The following is a 23,583-nucleotide window of genomic DNA, read 5'->3' on the forward strand; positions in this document are numbered from 1 at the left end:
TTAGAACACAACATTAACCACCTGAGAATTAGCAGATCCTAGTTGCCCCCCAAAATCCTTCCAAGGTCGGTTATTGTTATACCGGTCCGACCTGAAATCCCTCCTTTCTTGAGGGACTACCTTGGACTTTCCTCTACCCTGTATTTGATCCTCCTCTACCCTTTTATACTTATTAATCTGATCCATAAGCTGGCGCATGCTGGTAACAGGTTTACCAGTCAAGGATTTCCTCAGACCATGCTCGGTTGGCAGGCCAGCTGTAAAAGTATTAATGGCCACGTCATCGTAGGCCCCATCTACTTTGTTGAACATTTTCCAGTATCTATCAGAATAAGCCTTCAGGGTCTCCCCCTTACGCATAGACATGGACAATAACGAACCCAAGGGTTGAGAGACCCTATTGCAGGTGATAAAGCGAACACCAAAAGCCTGGGTGAGCTTCTCAAAGGAGCCAATGGAATTTGCTCTCAAATCGTTGAACCATCTCATCGCCACTGGGCCTAGGTTAAATGGGAAAATCTTACACATCAAGGCCTCGTCCTTAGCATGAACAGCCATTCTTTGACTAAAATGGCTGGCATGCTCCACTGGATCCGTCCGACCATTGTAAATGGTGAACATGGGTTGATGGAATCACCGAGGAAGATCTGCATCCTCGATATGTCGCGTGAAAGGTGATTTTGAAACCTGACTCAAAGCTTTGTTCAGGGCGTCATTTCCCAACCCCTGGTAAGGCGGACTCTTATCCTTTTGTCTGCAGTGGTGCTCCTCATCTAGGAAAAAGGTTTACTGGGCGGAGTTCTTGACCTCCGCCTATAACTGGTGTCATCGGACTCTTCAAAAGATTACCTAGAATGTTATGACCTACGCTTTCATCGTTCGTGTCGCAATTCCCTTTTCAGTTTGTTAATCTCACGTTGCATGTCCTCGTCGTTCTTTACATGGGAAATATGGCTTTTCCCCCGAGAATGACTTCTTTCAGCATGGGTTGTTCGCACACTTCCCTCGCGATCCCCCCTTTGTTCATGGACTACCAACGGATTATCATGCTGAGACACCCTGGACTCTGCCTGGTGTGGGTTAACATCTGTCTGTTGTGGGTTCACCACGGGTTGTTACGGTGCTCCCTTTTCCATCTTAACCGCTGCACTTGCCTTTCCCTAGAAATAGATCAAGCTCTCCCCACAAACGGCGCCAATTGTAGGGACTCAATTTGGAAAAGCCTCCAAAAATGAGAGGGAAAAACGGTCCAACAAGCCCAAACAATAAATTTTTAGAGAGTGGGTGAAAGAACTAGTTCTATTTGATAGGAAAAGTCTCTTGTTTTTTGTATTTTCCACCCCCTCCCTCTATAATGTCATTCCACTTCATGTTATATACTATGTTCCTCCCTTTGCTTTCGCCGTACACGTGTAGGTTCTATCTTGGGAACTCTTTTCTGTCCCATCTCCCACTCTCTAGAATCCCCAACTAGCAATCATAAGGCTGCTTGATCACTATTCAGTCATCACCTCCATATTAATGCGGCCAGAGAGTTAGCTGGGAAGCATTTAATGTGGAGGTAGCAGTGTCAGAAGATATTTGTTACCTCCACTATCCCATATCCGTTTCTCAATTACAATACAACCCTATGGACTATCTAGGGTAATTAGATAGTTGCATCCACCTCGGACTATCGTTCTGAGGTGAATCTTTTCCTCGGACACATTTTGGATTTTCATTTGCAATCTTCAGCTCTTCTTCTTATATTATTCGTATCATGCCTTTATTAAATCATCATCGGACGAATTACTGTCCTCGGATTGGGCCACTGGGCCGCAGGCCCAATCCTTACAAACTTACCAATACCACTTTGTATAGCTGGCCCCACAGTTAATATTCATTTAAATGTTGTTAGTGTAGTAAAATTCAATCTATTTATTTCAAAAGTCATATAGTACATTTACTGCCTGTAATTTCTTATTAAAAGTAGTTTTAACTTCTTAAATACTTTTGGAGTAATCTATCGTAAAAATTACAATAAATCAGTAATCAGAATGTGCCAATAATTAGAAATCACATATGTATCTAACCCCAACCTATCCGGGCTAAAGTTACGTTTGGTTGGAGGTGAAATAAGAAGAATAGAAGAGAAAAAGAAAGAAAATAGAATTTTGGATTGTTTGGTAAAGAAAGAAAATTGGGAGGATTTTTGGTAGGGCTCAATTATTTTTTCCTCTAGCCTACCAACATTAGATCTCTCCGTTTTGTAGAGAAAACCAATGTGAAAACATCATGCAATTGGCGTTACTATATTACCTCCAATTCCAATTAAATACCTCTCACCAACCCCATTTCTTCTCTCTTTTGCAATTTGTCTGCACTCTGCAGTTTGGACAGGCATGCGGTACGTGTCTCACCCTTCTTCTTTTTCTTTTTCTTTTTCTTTTTCTTTTTTTTTTTTTTGGTTCTTTTCCTCCCATCGTGCTTTCTAAATCGGTGGGTTTTGGTTTTGGTCTTTTTTATTATTTAGAAATCAATTGTGGCTTTTTTTTTTTTTCCTTATTGATGGTGGNATATTCTGATGTGCGTTTTGATAGAATCTCTCTCTCTCTCTCTCTCTCTCTCTCTCTCTCTCTCTCTTATATATATATATATATATATTGTACGGGGTGCTACTTCCCTTCAAGCCCATTGTTCATAAAACCCATCGCAATGATCCCATGTGTACAAGGCCTTGGACTTGTTGGGCCTCAGGCCTTGGACATTGTACATGATTATGTGTACTATTAGGCCTACGAACTTGGCTCAGGTAAGCCTTGACATCCATCCAAGGCCCAGAAATCATAATAAAGCCATTATGACATGAACGGTGAAGGTGAGACCCTATCAGGTCGGGGAATGCAATTTCCCAAGAAGGTGAGTCCCAAGATGCTTGGTATTGCCTGGAGAATATCACTACCGGGCAAATCTTCTAATGTGGGAACCAATTCCAATGACTTCCAACTCTTAATGATAATAACATTGGACCTCCTTTTCCACTCACCACAAAAGTAATCATAACTCTTCCACTAATCTTGAGCTATAAATAAGAGATGAGGATGAGGAAAGGGGTTGGCAATTCTGAAAAGAGTACTAGGAGAAGAGAGCAAACACTTAGAGGGAGCAAATGAGCGATCCTATGAGGGAAAGAGAAAGGCTTGTGGAAATAGAATTGTATTTGGGCCTGCCAAGCATAGGACCACCCACAGTAGGAAACACCAAAGCCCACGAAACAAATAGATTGTGAGCCCATGTAGAGGTCAAGCCCATTAGCATTACATTTTTAGGTATGCACATATATATATATATATATATATTAATAGACAAAACTGAGAGAAAATCCAATTAGATTCTAATTGGATTCTCAATTTTGTGTCACATGTCCTATTTAATTTTAATTTTGTGCCATGTGAATTATTGAGTTCAAATCTAATCCATCTATTTTTTTTTTTTGGCAAGTGAATTATTAAGTGCAAAAACCAAAGAGTATAAAATCAATTAAATTTTAAATCTCACACACACACACAGAGGTTGAGAAATGCTATATCCACAACATTTTTACAACATTTTCCATATATAAAATGAGAAACCATCCCATATTTTAGAAATGTATGATTTAAAAAAAGTGTAAAATAATACCATGTATAATTTAAACATCTTCTAAAATTTTGGAGTACACACTAGTATATATTAAAAGATAAACCTTAGAGAAAGTTTAGTTAGAATTTCAAATTAGAGTACAATTTTGTGTCATATGTCCTATATTATTTATTTTTAGAGAGAGTTTTATGTCCTAATTTTAGAATTAAATGTGGGACCACATCATAAATATTCATCCAAATGAGTTATTGAGAACAAAAACTAAAGAGTCTAGAATAAATGAATTGTAAAATAAAAAAATTGTTCACAATAGAGAGAGAGAGAGAGAGAGAGAGAGAGAGAGAGAGAGAGAGAGAGAGAGAGAGAGAGAGAGCGAGTAGAATTTAAACTAAAAAGAATTCAAGAAAATAGGGTACAAAGATTATACACAGTGGGTGCTTAACCTAAAGTAGGTTTTAAATTGTTATGATTGCAAAGAGGCATACACATGACCTATTGTTCCATAAACATACATTGAACATACATACGCAGTTGTGAGGCATGTGTACGCATCCTGACAAAATGAAACTCTGATTCTACATCTTCTTCATTCAAAGTGGTCAAACAAAATCCTAACCTAATTCTGCAAACAAAACAAGCATAAACTTTAAAACAAGACAGATTTTGGAATTTAAAAAGAAAAGGGGCTTAACTTTTTTGAAGGATATTTGAATTTTGACCAATCCACTCAGGATATTGGATCCAAGCCAAAACACCAAGGGTTAGTAAACCGTAGCTTTATAAGAATGGAACTGCAGGAGAGTTTTTGAAAAGAGAGAATGCTTTTAGCGAATCCTTTTTGACATAATTAATAAGTCAGTCAATTTTGTGTTAATTTGCTTAACCTAAAATCAACCCAAAATGGCTCCATTCATATAAATAAATGTCATTTTTATTTAATATAAATTTGAATTTTCTCTATAGAACGGTGTAATTAAAAGAATTTTAAATTCATTTTGGTTTATTTTTTGAATGGTTTGGAATGGGTCATTTAAATGTTAACCCAATACAAGTTTATAAAACATTTGAAATGAGTAGTGTTTGTGTATATTAAGCAAGCTATGTGGGTCATGTTGTGTCACTCGCTTAATAAATGGGTTTTGTTAGAGTAGAAGGGTTTTGAAATGATTATTAAATGAGTTAGGTTAGGATTGGCCCATGTAGCTGGATACCAATGTCTCGAACACAATTTGTCATCACTGCTTGCTTGAACAAAATTGTTAATTATAGTTTATATATAAATATATAGATTCTCCTTCATTTTTTTTTAATTTAATAATTTAATAGTTGGGGGGGAGTGGATTTGAATCTGGACACATTGTTTAGAACTACTTTAGAAGCTTATTGAGCTACAACTTAAAAGGCTTGTTCACATTTTACATTACAATGAATTTCATATTTATAATGGATACAAAAGTCCATGACATTTGAATAAAAATTACATATTGATTGCTTCAATTCCATGATCTTCTTTAGCAATCAATCCTTTGATTTATTAACCAATCCCATAATTTTCTCTTGAAACCAATGTCTTGACTCGGTCCTCAATGGTAGAAAAAATGAATTATACTTTCTAAACTAATATATCCTAATTATACATCTCATACATATCTTGGCTATTTCAGGTAAATACAATACAAAGATAGAAACTCACACATAGTCAAGTTTATGTGGCAAAATACAACCATCTCCTCTTGGTGAGCATAGTTCTTAGGTTCCAATCCTATCAATGGAGAGAGAGAGAAAAAAAAAAAAAAAAAACTGAAATTTCTTGATGGTTCTTGGCTATTCATTCACAAATATCTTAGCTCAGTTGTTGATTTTATTTTTTTTAAGCCTTATCCTCATAACAGAACTCAAAACATCAGTAGGGAGTTGGCCATGACTGGATTGTCTTGTCATCCATATCTTAGGCTAGTTTTTTGCATTACTCAAAATAGGATGTGACTATCCACAAAGCTGACTCAATGCGTTATCACAATATCTACAACGATGAATGTTTTTGGCAACGAAACAACCAAAGCATTAGGAATTTGGTTACAAGGCTAAAATGAAGATAATGATTGACCATTCAATACTCTTACAGAAACAAGTTATTTTAAGGTAAAGATTGTTTGAATAAATTAGCTCTAGGATAATGAAAATTTGCAGTTGAGGAGTCCAAGCCTGGTCTAATTTCAGTTGAGGACTTATTATTTACCTATAAATCTGACCGCAGCCTTTCAAACGTATTTGTCTTTGCTTTGTTTGCCTTCTTCTGAGTTTTTAAGTGGGAACAAGATGATTGCCGTTGAGAACCAGGCACCTGGTACTGCTTTGATTATTGTTTCCATCATCCTTTTGTCCATGAATGTCAATAATTTTTATTTTATTATAAGTCTATAAGCTTAGTTCAACTGGAGTCTAATTTTTGTGTTATTTTGTTTGAAAATGTAAGTGTCAGAGAATGCAATACCAAAAGATGCATCAGGTGGATTTGTTGTGCCAGAATCCAATGCCTTTGGCCAATCATTCAGGTTTTGACATTTTCTTCCACAATCTTTGTTTATAAGATCGGGTGTTTTTCATAAATGGTGTAGTTTCTCATTCAATGAATTGTGTCGAAATGTGTGGTAGGGATTATGAATCAAGTGTGAGGCTAAGCATTGTGGAGAATTGCTATCGGTTGAATCATATTAACCAAACATATGATTTTGTAAGTACACTTTCAATAAGTTAATGTTTAAATATTAAACTACTGTGTCTATTTGGAAACAACTTATTTAGCTAAAACTGAAAACTTTTTACTGAAAGTATTATAGATAAAAGTAAAAGTTAGCGGAATAGTACATTAAGATCCATAAATAGTACCAAAAAGTATAGTGAGACCCATAAATAGTAGCAAAAATAAGCTGGAATTGTAAATAAGCTGAAATTTTCAACTTGTCCCAAATGCACACTTAGGACTTCATAGATTCAACTTGATTTATGAAACTATCAATGCAAATGCAGGTAAAGAAAACAAGGGAAGAGTATGCAAAATTGAACAAAGCAGAGATGTCCATATGGGAAGCCATTGAACTCCTTGACAGTTTTGTGGATGAAAGTGACCCTGACATTGATGAACCTCAGATTCAGCATTTGCTGCAGTCGGCTGAAGCCATAAGAAAAGATTATCCTAATGAAGACTGGCTACACTTGACTGCCCTTATTCATGGTAAATACCCCATGCACATTCCTAGTTTCTGTTCTAAGGCTAACATGCAAAATATAAGTTCTTTGAATGTGTAATTGTATATGTTTATTTAACTTGATGGCTCTATGCTCTTATTCATAACATCAGATAATCACTACACACACTAGGCCTTATATATTCAAGTTTACATAAAACAATATATTAAACAACTTGATAATTGATTCTTGCATGGATTTCAGATCTTGGAAAGGTTCTTTTCCATTCTAAATTTGGATCGCTTCCCCAGTGGGCTGTTACAGGTAAGAAATGTTCTTTGACCAAATAAATGTTAATATATTTCTCTTGTTTCATGTCATTTCAATCTGATGATGAATTCTGATGTTGCAGGAGATACGTATCCTGTTGGTTGTGCTTATGACGAATCGATTGTTTATCACAAGGTCTTCTTAAAAACATTAGTTAATTATGTTTGACATGATTATATGTAGTCAGTCAATTGAAAGAAATTTCTTCGAATCTTTTGCATTGCAGTATTTCAAGGAAAATCCAGATTACAACAATCCTGCCTACAACACTAAACTTGGAATCTACTCTGAAGGATGTGGACTGGATAATGTGCTGATGACATGGGGGCATGACGATTACATGTACATGGTATATCCTCTGAACCTTCAATGAATTTTTAATGAAAAATCTTTAATAAAATCTTCATATTGAAATTTCCACAATATGTTATTCCAAAATAACAATCATAATACTAAGAACGTTGTTTCCAAATCCTTAGGTGGCCAAAGCAAATGGAACTACTCTACCATCTGCTGCATTATTTACTATCCGATATCACTCATTTTACCGTAAGTATTATTCTTTAACTTTTCCTGTAAATTTGAAAAATAGTTAATATTCTCGAATTGTTTTTATACAATAAAATGAGTTTTATCTGTCCATCTCGCAGCAATGCATACGGCAGGAGCATATCAATACCTAATGAATGAGGAGGACAGAAAGAATCTGAAGTGGCTTCAAACATTCAAGTAAGTTTCCATTTAGCTGTTTAATTTGTACATTTTTTTCTTTCTTACTCGTGTTCTTCCCCAACAACTATTCATTTCTCATTGAGCTGATTGTGAGCATCATTGTTTTTCCCCACCAATTATTCAATTTTTGTTCAGCTAATTGTGACAACTAAACTGATTTTATTGTATTGTACAAAATAACAGCAAATATGATCTCTACAGTAAGAGCAGCGTTCATATTGACGTTGAAAAAGTTAAACCATACTATGAGTCCCTCATAAAAAAGGTGTGTACCAGTGCAAAATTCTGTGCTTTGGTAATTTTAAAAACTTTTTTTCTTTACTAAAATTGGATTTTTTTTTTTCCTTTCTTTTTGCAGTACTTCCCCGAAAAGCTCAGATGGTAATCCTTGAGGTTGGAAGGCATACTGCACTAAGGGAAAGGATCCGGCTTTAGGCTGCCTGCCATACTTTTAGTTGTGCTTGCTTTCAATTGGCAAAGTTAATTTAATCTATACATGCACTAAAGATTTCTGTAATCAGTACTAAGAAGTTTGTAAAATATTAATTAATATTAGTAAATAAAACACATCATAATGATGTGGCGAGTTCATTAATATTTGGCTTGGTTCTTACTTCTTATCTATTGATGGCCAGGAGATCATGTGTGGGATGTCTTTAAGGCCTTGGGGCCTAATCAAATAAGGCTAATGTTGCGGCTTCAACAAGAACCAAAATAAAAACCCTTAGAAATCAAAACCTAGGGTTATCTGGAATCAACACCAAGCTATTGAAGGAAAAACTCCAACAATCAATTTTATTGCTGTAGCAAACTGTATACAATACTGAACTCCTGGTTCTTTAAATAGAGTTCCAAACTTATTATCCTAACAAGAAAAGGAAACAATTCTAACTAATGAAAATTCTACTAATCAAGTAAGAAGGTGAATTAAATCCCTAAAACATGTAGGAAATAAAATAAGATTTAAAAAATGGACAAGTTTAGCTACATTGAAGCGTAAGGCTACAATCTTACTCAATATATTTTTATTAGAGGTGAATTTTGACAAATCTATCATTAGATTATATATTCTTCTTATATCTTCCATGCTTACAAAATTTATAGAAAATTAAAGATCAATAGCTATGTCATCAATAAATTGTTTAAATTGTAAGTTTTTGTAATTTAAAATATGCATAAAATATAAGCTTATAGATCATATAGAAAATAATATTCGATTGACACAAAATTTGATATGTGTATTAAAAGTGTAAAGAACATACAATTCAATGGTTAAATTTTCAAAATATGTAGTAATATTTATTTTATTGGATAAGATTATAACCTTAAGCTACAACTAATTTTATAGCTAAACTTTTTCCTTTCATAAAGTAAATCAAATAAATTAAGAACATTAATAGATTAGGCCTTAAACCCAACTGTTATTAGGCTCTATTCCCAAGGCCAGTGGTTGGGCCATCTTCTTCTTGTGTATTGTACTTACGTATGTGTAATTGGGGGCATATATCTTGTGTTGGCACTAGTTAAACTAGGCAGGAGCTAGTTGGGATCTTACGCAGAGTTAGAAAATGACAAAGTTTAACTACAAAATTGATTGTAGTCTAAAGCTACAAGTTACAACATTTCTCAATAAAATAAACATTACTATATATTTTAAAAATGTAACTATTAGATTGCATGTTCTTTACACTCTTAATATACATATCAAATTATGGGTCAATCAGATATTATTTACTATATGATCCATAAGCTTACATTTTATGCATAGTTTTATATTGCTAAATCTTGCAATTTAAACACTTTATTGACGAGATACCTATTAATCTTCAATTTCCTAGAAATCTTGCAAGTATAGAGTATATAATAAGAAAATGTAATCTAATGGTGGATTTTTCAAAATTAACCTCCAATAAAAAGATATTGAGTTAGATGGTAGACTTAGGCTGCAACCAATTTTGTAGCCGAATTTTGTCTGTTAGAAAATGGCTAGTGATTGGGCTAAGGCTAGTTTTGATATCATGCTTCATTTGATTTTGTTAAATATTCTTGCCGAAGGCTTTCCTAGTAGTCTTTTTGGTTGTTAAATATGAGCTTATTGGAAAGGGGACTAAGTGCTAAAAGATCTAAAAAGAGTACAAGCCAGAAAAATCAAACAGAGGTAAGCTAGCTAAATAGCTAAATACCCCATTTCACCAAGGCATCTGTGCAAATTGCTAAATAGCCTATTGAAGAGTGGTTTCAAACAATCCTTGGCCTAAAGTGGAATTCTATGGTCATATGGATAGAACTCATAACCCTGAGCCTTATCCCATCCTTCTTCTTTTTTCTTTTCTTTTTTTTTTTTTACAAAAGAAGAGGTGTTTGTGATTCTCAACCTACTAGAAAATGGGACAAGTTAAGGAATTAAGTAACATCATACAGAAAAATCTCTTAAACTTACGTAGTGACAAAGCAGATGCAGTAGTTAGTACTTTCACTGCACTCACCAGAAAATGAGAGAAGTTAAAGAATCAAGCAACATTGTTGATATTTGATACCTTCAATATGTTTTGAAACTGGTTACTCATATCAAGACATCAGAATTAATTAGAAAACTAATTTCTACTATGTTGGTGATCAGGTGCAGAGGAGAAACCGTATCAGATAATTTCTAACAATACATATTTTTGATGTGATGTTCTGCAGAATTGGTAAGATAAACTACATTTTAAGATGCATTTCAACCAAATATTTATAACAAATGCTCTTGGAAGGTTGAATCACAACCTTAAGAATATGTGTGATCACAAAGACCATGCATATGTAGCAAAAATGTTATTGCATTAATATTCTGAAAGGTACAACTGATGTAAAGATTTCTGTCTATCATCATCTTGTGGCACACATAGGTCAGGAGCATATTAACCCTACTAACTGAGGAGGATAGAAAGAATTTGAACTAGCTTAATCCTTAAAAGTTAATATAATAATATATTCAATTTTGCTTCTTTTATGGGCACATTTGATTTATGGTGAAAATGCACTTTTGGTCCCTATATTTTGGGTCAATTCTATTTTGGTCTTAAAATTGATTTTGTTACTAATTTGATCCCTAAAAAAACAAAATCATTTTTGATAATGCTCGGAAAATCAGTAGGCTGGATGTTTCGAGCTTGAATGATTAGGAGGGCCTGAAAAAGAAAAACAAAGAATCAAAGGAGACCGGGGTCGACCGGTCAAAAATCCTCCGATGATGAAGTTAGTTTCTCTCTTCAAAATCTGAAATTCCAAATTTCTAGGGATTGTGTAAAGGGAAAAACTTGCCTTTATTTGTTGGGAATGAGTGTTTACATAGTGCTATAGAAGCTGTTACTTGTCTCGTAACTTTCCCAACATTTGTGGAGGTCAGACGCTTTACACTCACTTCTTATAACCGCTATAGAAGTTAAGATATTTACTCTCATCTTCCATAACTACTATTGGAAGTTAAGTGTTTGACAGGAAGTTACAATGATGCATTAAGATCTCACCACGTGGTTCGATTCACGAACTTATGTAGACGAACCTTTCGTTGAGGGTCGTCCATGTCTAGACGAGCTTGCAAGGTTTGGATGGGCTCCTCTTTAAGAACCCATGAATGATAGTAGGTTTAGTTATCATGATACTTTACATCCTATGGATGGCTATTCAAGGACGAGCTTACATTCTATGGATGACTACACAAGGATGAGCTACACTTAGTCTTTCCCATCAGTTGCCCCTTGTCCTTGCGTTGTTCGTCCTAAGAATGCCCTCCATTCCTTCTTTCTTTTTTCTTTTTTTTGACACGTGGTTTAGTCTGGCATGTTTCAATCATGGCTTTTTGATCGGTGCAAAACTGCAAGTGCACAGTATCGTAGTTTTATAGTAAAGTGATGAGAAGAGTATCGTCCTCAGGGATTGGTAACTTACTTTTGACAAATACCAAAATTATGCTAATCTCGATTTTATCTAAAGAAGTCACTAAGGTTGTTGTAATTGGAATTTAAAATAAAATCAAATTAAAGAAAATAAGCAGAGGAAAAAAAAATATGTTGTTCAAAGATCAAATTAATGGGAAGAAAACTTCTAGGAAATCGATTTCACCCAATCCCTCACTATGCTTTACTCATCTAGCTAATTTAATTTAATTCTCTCTGTTTGTTAGCAATCTCAACAAAAACATCCAAAAGCCTCTTTCGACAGTCAATTGGAAACATTCTTGTTCATCAATTTACACAAGAGTATGCAATTTAATAAAGCAAGAAAGCATTAAGACCAATGATTTTAATACTACACAGGTTCATACAAGTCTTTCGATCTCTATATTTACCTATGCCGAAATATTCAAGATCTAACCTATAATTCCCTCTTTCGATAGCAAATCACAAGATCAAAATCATCTATTTAAAAAAAAAAAAAAAAAAACCATCAAACCATCAAATCAAACCAAACCAAAACACCCCACATATACCGGAAAACCCAAAAAAATAAAACCATTAACGGAGACCCATCGGAGCCAATAACAGAGCCACACACACAGCTCCATGCCGATTTTCCACAGCCACCACAGCTCCACGCCAATTTCTACCATGCCAAACAGCAATCTCCACACCATAACCCACCTAACCCGTGCCAAACAAAACCCACCACCTGAACCACACCACCAAAGAAACCCACGCCAAAATAACCCACACCTCCAAAGAAACCCACCACCGATCTGCCACGATCTCCACCACTAACCCACCACAAACCCACTAGATTGAAGAGAGAGGCTAAGAGTTTGGGGTTGGAAAGATTAACCACTAGTCATGATCCTCCATGAACAACCCATCAACAAAGCTCCACACCACGCCAATCACCGTAAGAGACCCATCAAACCACGCCACCACCACACCACGCCACCACTAGACCCATGTCGGACCCACGACCCACGCCAGAAAAAACCACCATCGTGAGAGAGAGGCTTGGAATGTTAAGAGAGAGAAGAGATACAGAGATTGATATTTAGGAAATATATATATATATATATATATATTTTTTATAAGATTAGGAATAAAATATTAATATAATCTTTTGGCATTGTGGTACAGCACCATGTATGGTGGTACTGTAGCACAATGCCAAAAAAATTTACAATTTTATAAGTTTAGCAGGCCAGCTGTTGAGTGCTTTTGAGGCTGATGCTAAATGTTGCTAACATATGGCATTTACAATTCCCATTGTGAATGCTTTAAGGTGTCAATTATATTGAAAATTTGGAGGAACAATGTCATTAGTGGATAATCAGGTCTATCGAATCTAATCTTGCAATACATTAAGGTGTCAGCATAATTTATCCAAAATTAATTTATACTAGTGAATAAAGCAATAATTTATTAATTTTGCTATTTCTTAAAATAACACTATAGAGCTAAATACATCAACTTAGCTTTAGGAGCTCTTCTGTTATGCATTTAACATTAAAATCATTGTTAGTTTATTTCTTTCTTTTTCTTTTTCTTTTTCTTTTTTTTTTTTTCATTTTTTGTTGTTGTAGTTGTTGTTGGGGGTGGGGGTGGAAAGATGGATAAACAAAAAAAAAATGTTTTTGTATATTGTGTAGAATTGTTGAAAGCAATAAACCACCACATAAAAAAAAAAATTCTAAAGAACTTTCTTTTTTTTTTTTTCTTTTTTTTTTTTTTAGTTCTTAAAAACTAGTAAATGTTATGGAAGACATCCTGGGAAGAGTAAAGAATATTTCAAAGACCTTAAGGAGATCTGTGATATTCACATTGCAACTATATACATGAGAAAATTATAAATTATTAAGTATTTTCGGAATACTATAAATGCATAGTTTTCCCTCTCACATGAATAGTAGGTCTCACTATAAATATAATTAGTAGATCCCACTATTCATGTGAAAGAAAAAAATACACATTTATGTTATTTCAGAAATACACAATAATTTTCTTATATACAAGTTCTTATAATCAGTGTAACCGAAGCATCTGTCTTTAGATTGTCTCCCATTAAGAAAACCAATCGTGGACGTTACAGATAATCATTGAAGTCATTGGGGCTCTAAACAATAGTTTAAGAAATTAATATCAAAACAGGATAATAACTATACGCATATGGCGCACGGTTGTGTACTGTAGCTTTCTTTGTTTCTTAATTTATATTCTTCATCAAAACCCCCAGAAAGTGAAAGGCTGTTTGTTCATTATATCTATATTATTAAAAGCAACAATGCCCAATAGATTCTCATTCCCTGAGCTTGACTACGATGCTCCCACCCACATTTTAGCATTAATATTGATTTAATTAATAGGCATGGCCCTCGGGGTTTTGATTGGGTAAATATGATGAGCATTAATATCAAAATGATCTATCAGAACTTGAGAAGTAATGCAATATGATTGATATCTAACAAGTGGCTGTGCCTAGCCCAATATCAAAAATTAAGAACCGAAATTTAAAAAAAATAAAAAGATGAAGGATATTGATGGTCTTAAATTTTAATCAGTTCTTGTTGCTTTGAATGCGACAAAAGGATAAAAGAGTTTTTTTTTTGTTTTTTTTGAGAAACAAGGATAAAAGAGTTTGTTCTTAATTATGTAAATATTATTTTTACACAGAATTTTAGGATTAAAAAATCAATAAGCAATCTATATAATTACTTAATTAGTATATTAGATTAATATTGTGTCACTGGTAATAAAAATTGGGTCACAAAATTCATGGTTTCATTAAGTTAATATCTTATCTAATTGACATGTATATTTTTAACTTTTACCATTAGAATAGTCCTATACTATATAAGTCTTCTAAAAAAATAGTTATGAAAAAAAATCATTAGATAATGGATGGATAGATGCAACTAACAGTTTTTTTTGGTTGTTAGCTTATGGCATTAGTTAAAAGACACTTTCTTGATCATCATCTTTTGAGACTTTGTATTGGGAAAAAGATAAATATGGGCTTCCAATGGCAAAAGGAGTGATCTCATTTGCCACTCAAATAAAGAGTTGAGATAGAAGAAAATTACAACAGATATTTGATGACTCCGTTTTCAGTAGTAGATAATATGTGAGACCTTTTTAGTATATTAAAAAACCTAACTTTGATTCAATTCGAAATTCTTCATGTGAGGCCTTTTCTCTTAGGAATACTTTCATATGTGTATATATATATATCTGAATGTAGATATGGTACTACTTGATAGATAAGAAGGTAGGGATGGCAAAATTAGACACGGCCCGCGAACCCGACACGACACGGAATGAAATTAGCAGGTTATGGGTTGGGGCTTAATGGGTTAGTATCATATTTGGGTTGACATAACTGACCCGTTTAATAAACGGGTTGAGTTAGTTTCTACCATATGGAACCCATTTAACCTCTCTGACCCATTTAATTAAATGATATTTTACCAATATACCCATTAAACCCTAGGTATATAAACTTATTAGTTGTTGTTTATTTTGTTTGACATATTATGATTAATTATTTGTGATATTGAGATATGCTTTAGTTTTGAATGATTATTTGTGCTGCAACTACTCATTAGTTCTAAATTTTATAATAAAAATATGTATTTGTTTGGTTTTTCATAATCCATATCAATTTGGTTATTTTTTTTATTTTTATTTTTTGATAAAATCTTATAAACAAGTCGATACAACTGACCCTTTTAATAAATGGGTCGTGATATGGTTGAGAAATCTTAACCTGTTTAATAAACATGTCGGGTTAGTGTTGACCCATATAATCAGATACATATGAGTCAACACGACACGAATCCAACACGCAAACACGAATTTCCATCCCTATAAGAAAGTAAGTTATGAAATCAAATAAATTTGAGTTCTTCAAATACAATTGAACTTTATTTTTCTTAATTAAGTTATGTCTCCATTCAAGGAAAATTAAGTTCTGTAAAAAAGGGTGTTCACGAACCTACCAAAACTGTCCAACCCACAAACAACCAACCAAACTCCAGCCAATCTGATGAGCATGGTGGCGACGGCGGTTTTAGATTATGAAAGTTCAACTTAGTTTGAATGATGGGTTAAAGAGTTAAAAACCCGACAGACCTGACCTATCCAAAACTCCTATCTTCCACCCTTTTCTAGCAAGTTCTTCGTCCATATAATGGTTCATCTACTATCCTCCCCAATATTTAGATCATCTATCATCGATTTTGCCTCCATTTCGATAAGATTAAAGCTTTCTCTCTCCAACTGTATAAGGAGATCTCAACCAAATTTCAGCTAGATCCTACCAAATATCGACCAAATTCGGCGAAATCAACTCCCCCTGCCACAAACCCGACTCTACCCGCCACTCGATGAGGCTCGATTCGTCCAATTTGACAATCTTCACAATTGGCATCGGGTTCTGATCTTTCCCACCCGAAGTGGTCGGGTCAAGTTTGGGTTAGGCACAAACCCAACCTAAATCGACTTGTGGGCACCCTCTATATATATATATATATATATATTCTAAAATTGGTACTAACTTTTTAGGATAATCTTCATGCAAATATTTGAAAAGTTTTTATTGATTGTTTTAGAGATTATACTAAAAGGGAAAATATATAAAATTAAATAGTTTGGAATTGTGGAAAACAAGTATGCCTTTTTTCTTTTTCTTTTTTTGGGAAACAAAAAACAAGGATGCCTAAACATTGTAAATCATTAATACATGACCAGATTTTATGCAACATTATCTATGAAGTTGATACATATAGATAATCAAATTTTTGTAAAGAAAAATTTTCAATTGGTTCCATTTGGTGAGTTAAAATATCTTATTGATAAAAAAAAAATTAAATATATTTAAAGGAAGTTTTTTTTTTTTTTTTAAACTGTGTTATAATCTATATTTTGGTATTGATAAAAAGTATTTTGAATTATTTTATAATCTATATTTGGTTTTTGATTAAAAGTGTTTTAATTATTTTATAATCTATATTTGATTTTAGATTTTTTTTTTTTTTTGGGAACTCACACAATGTGAATTTATTATTAACATAAATAAGTTTTTTCTTCTATATTTGATTCTTTATATAACATAAGGTTTCTTTTATTTATTTTATAATTAAATATTTTAAATTTATATACGATTCTTGATTAATTCTTGCATCACAAAAGTATAATACTAATAAATAAAAGTAGTAATGAATTAAGGTTTTTTTTTTAATAGAAAATACTAAGTTTAATGCTTAAAAATAATAATTTACAATACGCAAATGCATTGTGATAGCAATTTACTATCATTACTAGCAGTTTTCCTGTGGTGTGAATAGATTAATTAAAAATTTATTTAAAAGAAAGAAAATATTTGATATTATCAAAATTATCTTAATGATTAGTGAGTTACTTAAAAAATTTAATAGTGTTTCGTCTAAAGTAAACTAACTACCTAAATAACTATAGGTAACAAAAACATATGTTGTGTGTAAGTTTTACTATATCATATACTATATAATTAACGTTTGGTTTAGAACTCGTTTTTGCGCCAAGTGGCCTCACCAAATTATAGAAAATTTTCTTAGATTTTTTATAAAAAAATAGATACAATTTTTTTGTTCTTATCTTCTTCTCCTATAATTTCTAAGTTGATAACAATCATAATTTGATTACAATCCAAATGCTTCATTTTTATTATTATAATTTATAAGTTGATAAAAAATTTTAATTGATAAAAAACTACTACATGTAATTCTTCTTCTTCTTATCTTTTTTTGAAAAAAATTCTTCTTATCAATTATTACACTTCTTTTTCTAGCCTTAGGTTTCTCTTCACTTCCAAATTATTTGTTTACATACATTCTCTTTATCTTATTATTTTTAAATTAATTAAAAATCTTAATGTCATTATAATTTAAAGTTCTACATTAGTTAAACATCTTTTAAGTTGATATATTATCTTTTTTTTTTTTGGAGAAGAGAAACTCACGTGAATATAAAAAAAAAATCCCCTAACCCTTGGCTTCTCAAGCTTACGCTTAACCCTATGATTTCTCAGAGTTTTTACTTTCAACATGGTGAGCAAATCAAAGAGCAGAGCCGGAAGAGCAAGAGGTTTGGTTTGGTACCAGTTTTAGGTATATGAAAGCTAGGATTTTTACTTTAGTTAGAGAATGCTAACAAACCATATAACAACTCCATTTAAAAAAAACAAAAAATTCCAATTCTATCATATTTCCTCGCAGATTACAGCCATCAATCACGTTTTCTTTTTCTTTTTTTCTTTCATTTTCTTTTTTTAATGTTAACGTTGATTAGAAATTATAATTTCAATAGGATTTAAACTCTATAATTATATCATAGAATTTAAACACCAAAGGTTAGTGATTCTCAATTTTTTTTTCAAAGAGAAATTAAAAGCTAATTCTTAGTAATTTGGAAATAATATTGTTTTTCATTATGGAATCAGATCTCTCAAAGGATCTATGAAATACATGTTTCAGTTGCTTTCTTTTATATAGTTTTAGATCTATTATTTATTTTAATTTTAGTTTTTTTAAAAGCAATTTGTGATATTTAGATGGAAAGGTAAGGAACTTTTTGTGTATTAAGATGAATAGGTTCGATTTATCACCATATCACAACTCATTCCAACCTTAAACAACAAAGGTTAGCGATTCTTTTTTTCTTTTTTTTTCTTTTTTGAGAAATTGAAAGCCAATTCTTAGTAATTTGGAAATAATGTTTTTTTTTTCATCATGGAATCAGATATCTCAAAGGATCAATGAAATACATGTTTCATTTGCTTTTTTTTTTTTCTTTTTTCTATATAGTTTAAGACTTATTATTTATTTTAGTTTTAGGTTTTTTAAATGCAATTTGTGATATTAAGATGGGAAGGTAAGGAAATTTATGTGTATTAAGATGAATAGGTTTGATTTATCACCATATCACAATCTCAATCCAACAATAAACAACAAAGGTTAGTGATTCTCTTTCTTTTTTTTTCTAAGAGAAATTGAAAGCTAATTCTTAGTAATTTGGAAATAATGTTGGTTTTCATTATCAAAGGATCGATGAAATACATGTTTCATTTGCTTTCTTTTATATAGTTTTAGATCTATTATTTATTTTAATTTCAGTGTTTTCATAGGAAACTCTTAAATTGACATTAAATTTAAAGGTTGTATAATATACAATTCTATTTTTAATTTAATTTTAATTTTCTTTCTTGATTTATATTTTCTTGACATTCAATTCCAAGGTTGTGTAGACTTTCAATGTGAAGGTCATTCAATTCTCTTATCTTTAATATATATATATATATATATTAAAATAAAAAAAATGAAAACAAATTATTTTTTTAATGCTTATACATTTGGATAGCTTATAATTTGTGAATTTTATGTTGATACTAATTTAATGCTTAGATATTAATTTACATGGACATATTATTTTGCTAAATGCTGATATTAATTTGTGATGTTTAGTTTTATTAGACAATTGTTATACTGAAGAGAATTCAGAAGTTATACAATAATATTTCATTAACTTATTATTTCTCGAATGTATTATATATATATTGTATTTAATAAGTTTTTGACCAAAACCATGCAACACACGAATAGTTAACTAGTTAAAATATAAAGTTGTTAAAGATGATCTAAATGAGTAAAATAAAATTCAAATTTTATTTTAAAAATTCTTAAAATTTCTTGAATTGTTTACTAAGAGAATTTTAGCTTGAGTAGAATTTTAAATTTTCAAAAGTTTAGGTAGAGTTTTATCTAAAATAAAGTATTCTATCAATTAATAAGCACTTGATATTTTTGTAATAGAGTTTCATTTTAAATAAACTATCTTAATAATTAATGTTAGTGTATCCATTTGTCTTTAATCAAAGATTACGACTAGACACAATTAGAGATTTTAGAATCCAACTTTTATTATATAATATTTATATATATATATATATATATTCGTAAATAGTATAGTTTATATGTGATGTATATGACATGTGATAAAAACTTTTTAAAACATATATATTTGTGTGTTTTGGTTAACTCAACTATAAGTTATGTCCCACATTCCTAACCATCATTAGTGAATAAGGATGTGTGTGTATAGTGGATTATAGTTAACTCGGCCAGTCATTGGTGCCTTAGTCAGTTAGTCAGATCATAGAGATCAATTATCATGAAACAGACGTCATACGTTGAATTCTATGTATCTATCAACAACAAAAAAGGATAAGCGTGTATGGAGATTATAGTACTATTTGAGGTGAAATTGGAATTAACAAATTAATCAAAAACCATAGGTAAGTTCCATCATTTTCTTATTTATTTTCACTTTTGATACTTAAAGTTTATGCCATTTTTTAAAATTTGATCTCTAAAGTTCAAAAACTAGTAATTACATCCTTAAAAATAAAATATTGACGCGTGTGATGCGATTGGGCACATTTAATAATTTAAAAATAAAATGTTAAAATATTATTTTTGTCCTTAGGTTTGCATGAATTTTGATTTTTCTCCATCAAATTTAAAATTTGATTTTTTTTCATCCCTAAATTATTAAAAGCGTTACACTTTTTTCATTGAATTTAAAAAAGATTTTTTTTAATCCTTTAATTATTGTATAAAAAATATTCCAACTTTAAAAAAAATTATTACTTAAAAATTATACCTGTGGGGCCAGAAAATCGAGTAGCCAAGGCCCACTTCAACCCAGGCCCAAATGGCCCACGCCGAGGACACACGATGGGTCCGAGGGTGACCCTATCCTCAGTCGTCCGAGACCTCGGTACGGAGAAGGGCAAGCTCTGGGCGAACCGTCACCTCGACATTAAATACGTTCACCTAACCCTCTGGCCGCATTAATGGGGATGTAACCCCTTGCCAGGGCGACATCGATCAGGGCGAACCACTCGAGCACGGATACGACCTTTTGATGGGATAGGCCGTCAGGAGGAAGGCCAATAGATGATCAACAGGAGGAAGAAGATGAGCATATATAAGAAATGTGAGCAAAATGTAAAAGGGGGTCTTTTTTAGAGAGGTTTTTGGGAGGTGAGAGGGAGAAAAGCCTCCTCGGCCCATGGCCGAGGAGCATTCCCCAGTTGTAAACTGCTCTAAGTATTTCTTCAATAAAAAAGAAAGGAGTTCATGCTTCATGAACGCCGGCCAGCGCCTAAACCTTCGATCCACTCCTACAAATTCATTGTTCTGGATTCGTTGGACCTTTAACCCATATTCTTTGGGCTAGGGCTACAAAAACAGACCCTACAATACCCTAATAGTCAAGGTGTATGGTCACCACTATTATAAGTGTGCATGGTCACCACCATTGGCCTTATTTTTAATTTCTTGATCAATTTATAGTGAGTCATCATCATTGTTTATGATAGTTTATTAGATTGTTGGTATGTGATTTAAAAAAAATATGGATCTTCTTTATTATAAATGTGCCTAATTACATAGCCCATAATCATCTAGAATAATGTGTCAAGGTGGATTATAAATTAGATTATTTTACATCAAGCAAGAACAAACATTAAGGATGAAAATGATTATTTTGTAATTAATAATAAGACTTTTGTTAATGAGTGTCATCATGCTTCCATCAAAGAAAAATTTATTAGATCCCACAACATTAGAAAGTAATAAAAACAAATATACTGATTAATGTGCAATTGCACCCAAAAAATTGATCAATTATAATAAAAATGGTCAGGTTAATAGTTGCCCTTAGGGCAATTGTTAATAAACTATTTTAGAAAAGTTTTGATGCAATTTTCATGGGATAAAATGTTGTCAAACAATTTATTTTCTTTTTTCTTTTTCATAAAAATTTTCTAGAAATATTTCATAAACCAATATGCTTAGAACATCCATTAACTTTTTCCTAATAAAAAAACTCAACTTTTTTTTTTTTTTTGGATCCAAAAAAAAAAAAAACTCAACGTTAATCACTACTGTAGGCTCTTGTGAAACGAATCCTAATAATAAGAGAAAGTCTATAAATATAAAAAGAATTTAACACTTATTGATGTGACAAATTATTAATAATAAGTAAAAATGTAATGTTAATATTGAGTTCAAGTGAAAACCAATAAAAAAATTTCGAACTCAACTGATGTGGAAAATTTAAAAAAAAAATGTGAAATTTTTGTTTATATAACATTGCCCTATCGAAGAGAGTTTATAAACACAAAATTTCACTCTCGGTTGATGTTGCAAATTGCTTTTTTTTTTTTTTTTTTTTTTTTGTCTTCTTATGGAAAGATTGAAACTTTATTTAAGAATCACATAGGATAGATACATCAGGGATAAAAGCTTGCAAATTGTTAATAACAAATTTTTTTTTAAAATTAAATAAAAACTACTCAGTCTGTTTTTGAAAAATGTTATGAAATTAAAATTTTTGTTCATGTATCATTACTATTATTAATAACAAAATAATAATAATGATGGGGGACTGAAACAGTACTGTTAAGTGTGATGGAGGCATGGTAAATGGTGTCCGTAGGTACCGTCAGGAGCCAAACATCAGCGTTGAACAGAGTGTCCACTGAACTGTACAGGTTCTGTTTATATATATTAGTATTAACTTTTTTGTATAAAATAAGGCTGAGGCGTGTTTGGATGTGGGACCCCTCTTTTTTTTGGGGGAGAAAAAGAATTGCAGGGAAGGGAGCAGAGGAAAACCACAGCTGGCTCGGGAATGTGGATAGGCTCGGACCCGAAGCTGTAGATCTCCCGAACCTCATTGGACACGTGTGTGCATGTTATTGGGTGGAAACAGTTGTTCGGTAGATTTTATATATAATATGATATTTATGAGCACTAACTTCCCATTCTCGGCCAAAACGAAGATCCGCGGGCGGACTTGGGGCACGCCAAGCCAATATTATTTTCATGACCATTTTAGCCTCATTGGACGTCAGCATTTGTGAGTAACCAAAAAATATTAATGCCGACCGCTTCAATTTTGTTCACATTATTTTGAATTCATATTCTCATGAGTTTAAAGGACAAATTTGTGTAACCCCAAGGAGTGTGGTGCATTAGTNATGTTTTTTTTATAATTCAATAATTACAATAATAGGTTAGAATGATTCAAACTCTGGTTCTCTTAGTGAATGAGAGCATATTGTATCACTAAATTACAAAATTATAAGCGATAAGTCCTCATCCCCTGCTTTAGTGTCCATTTGACATGATTAATTTTGTCAATTTATATTTACCATTCAACTTAATTTTGCTACTATTCATAGGTCTCACTGTACTATTTCAATTAACTTTCATCTTTATCTACAGTACTTTTAGCCAAAAAAATTCAGTTTCAATAAAATAAACTGATCCCAAACCGACCATTTTGCACTAAAAGAAGAAGAAGCGTGACCTTTATTTTGGGATAATCAGAAGCGTGACCTAATTAGTTAAGATAAATCTGGATTTATAATTAAGAATAAAGCATGGTCAGATAGTTCTGGCCAGAAAAAGACAAAAGGAACATAGTCTGGATAGTACAGGCTTTTACTTTCATTTGGGCATTGGCATTGAATAAGTGATCCTTTGCCGTACTACCATGCACATTTGATTTCTTTTTATTTACTCTTTAGTGCTTTGTTATTTATATTCTTAATAATATCTAGAGGGTAATTATCTTATATAAACTTAGTAATGATCTAACTAATGACTTCATGATGTCACTTCCTACTAGCTTTTATCATGCTGACAATAAAAAA

General features: G+C 32.2%; 2 protein-coding genes across 2 annotated transcripts; one reads left to right on the forward strand and one right to left on the reverse strand.

The window, feature by feature from the left end:
- On the reverse strand, positions 1–558 carry LOC112023440 (uncharacterized). Its single transcript, XM_024056046.2, has one exon. The coding sequence runs from the start codon at positions 556–558 to the stop codon at positions 1–3; it is 558 nt and encodes a 185-aa protein (XP_023911814.2).
- A 5,275-nt stretch (positions 559–5,833) lies between these two features.
- LOC112027477 (probable inositol oxygenase) lies at positions 5,834–8,469 on the forward strand. Its single transcript, XM_024060142.2, has 11 exons — positions 5,834–5,968; positions 6,098–6,176; positions 6,277–6,355; positions 6,652–6,856; positions 7,075–7,134; positions 7,223–7,275; positions 7,367–7,489; positions 7,620–7,689; positions 7,791–7,869; positions 8,056–8,137; positions 8,231–8,469. The coding sequence occupies exons 1-11, from the start codon at positions 5,941–5,943 to the stop codon at positions 8,255–8,257; spliced, it is 885 nt and encodes a 294-aa protein (XP_023915910.1). The 5' UTR covers positions 5,834–5,940; the 3' UTR covers positions 8,258–8,469.
- Positions 8,470–23,583: the final 15,114 nt, after the last annotated feature.

The sequence above is a fragment of the Quercus suber genome, unplaced genomic scaffold, assembly GCF_002906115.3.
Source record: "Quercus suber isolate HL8 unplaced genomic scaffold, Cork oak 2.0 scaffold_96, whole genome shotgun sequence".
Taxonomy (NCBI): domain Eukaryota; kingdom Viridiplantae; phylum Streptophyta; class Magnoliopsida; order Fagales; family Fagaceae; genus Quercus; species Quercus suber.